Raw genomic sequence first — 5055 nt, forward strand, 5'->3', positions numbered from 1 at the left:
CAGACCCAGAGCCCCTTGAGGGTTGTGGGGTAGGTGGCATCTTGGGAGGGGGGCAGAGGGCTTCCAGGCATCTCAACCCAACTTCCTCCACAGCTCCTAGGGAGGCAGCTGAAATCTGGGGGGGAAACAAAGAGGCGGGTTGCTTTTTAAGATGGAAAGTGTACTGTTATTTCTACTGCTATTTAAAAATATAAGCCAATAGGGGAAATCAAGGCTCCATGACTGGGAGCAGGGTTAAAGAGAAGCCAGATCCAATGCAGAGGAAGTTGGGGTAAACGTGGCCGAGGACTGCGGACCAGGGAGGCCAGAGCGTCTTCCAGCACCCTAGGTCCTGGGCTCCAGCTCCCAGGCGCCGGATGCCCCCCAGAATCCGAGATCCTGGGGCGCAGCAGCCCGCCGGACCAGGGTCGGCGCGCGGTGGGCCCCATGATCTCATCTCTCCTTTCTTCCTCGCCACTATTAGTGCTCACATAGGCAGAAAGAGGCGGCCCGACGTGCACACCATGTGCAAACCCTGCTGGCTCCACTGTCCCTCGGCCTCTCCTTGGGGGCTGGCCCTCGGCGTTCATGCAGCGTGGGGAGCCTCTCACCTCCCAACAAAATCCCCCCTTTAATTGCTCATCCCATTCAACAACTCTATGCCCATGGATATTAAATTTTCTGGATCAACTTCTTTGGGGAAGAGGGAAAAAGAGGGAGCTCAGAGACAGTAAGAAAAGGAGAGAGAGAGAGAGAGAGAGGAAGAGAAGGGGGAAAGTGGTGAGATTAAGAGTTGCAAAGATTAAAAAAAAAATCTCTTTCCCCCCTTCTCCCTCTTTCCCTGCTCTCCCCCTCCCCCCCACTCTGGCTAAGTGGTAAAACCGTCCTTACGTTCTCGGTATTGATTGGCAGGGCTGACAGTGATTGGCAGCGGTTGCCGTGGCAACGCCACAACGACACGCCGCAGACCAATAGAAAAGCGAAACAAAATGTTTCAATGCTGCACTCACTGTGGATTTAGGGGAGATATTATGAGGCTGTTGTCATTAGGGCGACTGCTGTGGAATCGCTGAATCTTGACTCGGCGGTGGTTGGCTCTCGCTCGCTCTCTCTCCCTCTCCCTCTCTGTCTCGGGTTCTCTCTCTGCGCGCGCGCACCGGGCCGCTCTCCTTCCTCCCTCTCTATGTGGCTGCGCGGGTGTGTGTGTGTGTGGATGTGTGTGGGGTGTGGGTGTCCCTTACGCCCTTCCTCCTCCCCCTCCTCCTCCTCCTGCTCCCCCCTCCTTTCCTTCTCCTCCTCCCCCCTCTCCTCTCCCTCCTCCTGGTCCTCATCGCCCCTCTCCTCCTCTTCCTCCCCTCTCTCTTCCTCTCCCTGAATTTTCTCCTCTCCTCTCAGGTCAGTCCATGGTATTCCGCTCCCCCCTAGACCTCTATTCCTCCCACTTCTTGTTGCCAAACTTCGCCGATTCTCATCACCGCTCCCTACTTCTGGCGAGTAGCGGCGCCGGGAACGGTGCGGGAGGCGGCGGCGGCGGGAACTGTGCGGGAGGCGGCGGTGCTGGCGGAGCAGGCGGCGGCGGCAGCGGCGGCGGCTCCAGGGCCCCCCCGGAAGAGTTGTCCATGTTCCAGCTGCCCACCCTCAACTTCTCGCCGGAGCAGGTGGCCAGCGTCTGCGAGACGCTGGAGGAGACGGGCGACATCGAGCGGCTGGGCCGCTTCCTCTGGTCGCTGCCCGTGGCCCCCGGGGCGTGCGAGGCCATCAACAAGCACGAGTCGATCCTGCGCGCGCGCGCTGTGGTCGCCTTCCACACGGGCAACTTCCGCGACCTCTACCACATCCTGGAGAACCACAAGTTCACCAAGGAGTCTCACGGCAAGCTGCAGGCCATGTGGCTCGAGGCGCACTACCAGGAGGCCGAGAAGCTGCGCGGCCGCCCGCTCGGCCCGGTGGACAAGTACCGCGTGCGCAAGAAGTTCCCGCTGCCGCGCACCATCTGGGACGGCGAGCAGAAGACGCATTGCTTCAAGGAGCGGACTCGGAGCCTGCTGAGGGAGTGGTACCTGCAGGACCCCTACCCCAACCCCAGCAAGAAACGCGAACTGGCGCAGGCCACCGGCCTCACTCCCACACAAGTAGGAAACTGGTTTAAGAACCGGAGGCAGCGTGACCGCGCCGCGGCGGCCAAGAACAGGTCAGTGGCGGGGCCCGCGGCCTGGCTACACTCTCCGGGGCCGGGGAGGGGGAGAGCGGTTGAAAAGAGGGTGAGCGGACAGGAGGCGGGAGGCCAGCGGCTGCCGAGCAAGCGAGAAGCCGAGACCTCCTGGTCAGTTGGAGAAAGTTTCCGCTTGCCCAGGAGCGTGGAAGAGGAGCGGGCGTGGGTGTATTGATTGCTTTGCCCTAAAGGGGCTCTCGTCAGGGTGGAGAGAGTGTGTGTGAGGTCCTGAGTGCCCATAACCCCTGGGTCGTGTCCCTGGGAGACTTAGCCCTGCGCTGCACCCGCGGCAGCCTCCTCAGCCTGGGATCCAGCTCCGGGCTTCTCTGGAGCCTACAAACAGGGAAGAAAGGAAAGCGCTCCTTGCCACCTGGTTTTTATTTCCACGCATTGCAAAAACCCAGGGAGGAATCCACGAACGTCTGGGAGAGGAAACGGAACCTGGGTCCCTGGCATAAAGGGGAAAGGCCGGTGGCCACCGTGCAGCAGGCCCGTACCCAAAGCCTTGAAAGTTGCCTGACCAGGAGCAGGAGAGCCAGGCTGGGAGTGGAGAGGCTGTGTGTGTGTGTGTGTCGGTGCTAGCCCTCCTGCCGAAGCCAAGGAGCATCCCCTTGGTCCACTAAATTGGGAAATAGGAGCAGAAGCTGCCTTGCTGCCCGGCAAGTTGGCCACAAACTCACAAAGTTGCACTGGGCTTGACCTGTCAGCAGAGCTGGGCCTGGGGGAAGTAGGGAGAAAAATAAGAAGAGGGGGAAAGAGGAAAGGAGTGGAGAGGAAGAGGGGAAAGGAGAAAGTGGGGTGAAAGCCCTGATGGAAGGCCTGTGTCCCAACCCTGCCAGGGTAGGCACTGGGCCTGATGCGCTGCACGGAGCAGGGCTGCAGTTGCCGACAGCTGCCGGGGCTGGGGACTGGTGTGAGCTCCTGGAGGGAGGGAGTGAGTGTGTTCCGTTTTAGGTGTCCCAGGCCTAAGCCTTTGGCCCTCTCACCCTTGCCTTTGCAGCCAACTTTTCGCCCGATGGGGGCAGCGCCCAGGGCCAGGAGAAGGCCTCCTCGTGGGGAGAACTCAGAGACACTAGGTTTACGTAGCAGCTGCCTGGCCAGGGGAAGGGGCAGCCGGAGACGGCTCTGCTCTCCACTCCTGCCTTCTCTGTCTCCCGCTTTCCCTCTCCCTTCTCTTCCCCCACTTTTTTGCTCCCAGCTTCCTCATTTTCTCTTCCCCCGATCCTGCGCTCAGCTCAAGGATCCAGAGAGCAAAGCCAGCCGGTCCTACCAGGAAGAGGCGGCGGGCGAGCAACCCGCAGCTCTTGATTTGGGGGAGCTGAGGCAGGAGGCATTGAGGGGACCCGTCCACTCCAGAGGCAGCCGGCTGAGTCGGAAGAGTCCCCGGGGCTGGGGAAGAAGAAACACTCAGCCTCTCCCCGACTTCTGCCCCTTCGGGGCTCGGCGTCCTTCGCAGTGTGCGCCCGGGGCCTCCCCTCCTCTGGCGGCCGGCCTCGGGTTCTACCTCTCCCCCCGAGGCCCGCCCCGATTTGGGAAGCCTTGGGAGGCTCCAGAGAATGCCGGGGAGGGGAAGACGGGAGGCCAGACCGCGCTGGGGAGGCTGCAGCGCTCAGGGAGCCGACAGATGCCCGGAGGAGGGGTGTACGCGCAGAGAGCGAAGTCGGGGGCGGCGGCGAAGGGCGCGGGGTTCGGGAGGCAGAGGGGCACGGGCGGCTGCGGAGCACCGGCGGCGGCATGCCCGGCTTCCCGGCGGCGCGGGCTCAGGGAGGCGGCTTGGCGGAACCGGGTGTTGGGGCTGCCGTGTCAGGGCGGGCGCCGCTCTCTGTCTCCCGCAGGCTCCAGCACCAGGCCATAGGACCGAGCGGCATGCGCTCTCTGGCCGAGCCCGGATGCCCCACGCACGGCTCGGCAGAGTCGCCGTCAACGGCGGCCAGTCCCACCACCAGCGTGTCCAGCCTGACGGAGCGCGCGGACACCGGCACCTCCATCCTCTCGGTAACCTCCAGCGACTCGGAATGTGATGTATGATACCCAAGGCCGCCCTCCTCCCCCTCCTCCCCCTCCTCCTTCCCCTCCTCCTCCTCGACCTCCTCCTCTTCCTCCTCTTCCTCCTCCATCCCTAGAGCAAACCGAAATCAGGATACACAATCATACACACACCCAAGTACACACACACTTCCACTCCAGCCAAAAATATATAAAACCCAAGAAAAATAACAAACGCAAACCATCAACAATTCCCAACCACCATCTACCACCACGGCCACCCCAAAGGACCGCGACGCCAACAGACAGTCACAAACGCTGATGCTGCGGGCAGAAAACATAAAAGAGGTGACAATTGTATACTTTCTAGGACAAGCACGGCTTCTCCTTTTGGTTCCCACGGACCCGGCACCCCACCTGCATGACGATTTATTTGTATCTGGGAAAATACTCTCTCTAGTTTAAAACGATTTAAAAAGAGTCGACTATACAAAAACCGACCGCCACCACGACGACAAGACGACAAAAGCAAAACAGACAAAAAGAAAAAAAAAAAACCCTCCATCTCCGTTCGGAATTTGTTTTAAAAAAAGAGAACTCCTCGAGAGGGAAATAGCAAATGTTTCTCGCCTTTTGTTGCGCTCTTTTTTCCTCTCTCGCTCTCTTTCCTTCTCTGTTTTTAAGTCCAAGTATTGGTCAAACAAGATGCAATCTTCTGTTTTTTGTTCAGCAGACAATCATTTTCTTGTTAAGCACCTTTTTCTCTCCACTCTGTCACTGCCTGTGTGGGTACTGGTTATAAATGTGGAAAAAGAATAGTTATGACTGTAACAGATTTTTATTTTTATTTCAAAATTTTATATGAATTATGTATATCT

At 59.3% G+C, this 5055-nt stretch overlaps 1 protein-coding gene across 1 annotated transcript; it reads left to right on the plus strand.

Moving 5' to 3' along the window:
- Positions 1-1382: 1382 nt before the first annotated feature.
- SIX3 (SIX homeobox 3) lies at positions 1383-4219 on the plus strand. The gene is made up of 2 exons (XM_060117499.1): positions 1383-2170; positions 4027-4219. The coding sequence occupies exons 1-2, from the start codon at positions 1383-1385 to the stop codon at positions 4217-4219; spliced, it is 981 nt and encodes a 326-aa protein (XP_059973482.1).
- Positions 4220-5055: the final 836 nt, after the last annotated feature.

Source organism: Mesoplodon densirostris, chromosome 14 (assembly GCF_025265405.1).
Source record: "Mesoplodon densirostris isolate mMesDen1 chromosome 14, mMesDen1 primary haplotype, whole genome shotgun sequence".
Lineage (NCBI taxonomy): Eukaryota > Metazoa > Chordata > Mammalia > Artiodactyla > Ziphiidae > Mesoplodon > Mesoplodon densirostris.

Bases quoted from the DNA above. Each gene is read 5' to 3' on its own strand.
- SIX3 (XM_060117499.1), top strand. From the start codon at position 1,383: ATGGTATTCCGCTCCCCCCTAGACCTCTATTCCTCCCACTTCTTGTTG. The intron at 2,171-4,026 runs GTCAGTGGCGGG...TGTCTCCCGCAG, and splicing joins GCCGCGGCGGCCAAGAACAG to GCTCCAGCACCAGGCCATAG.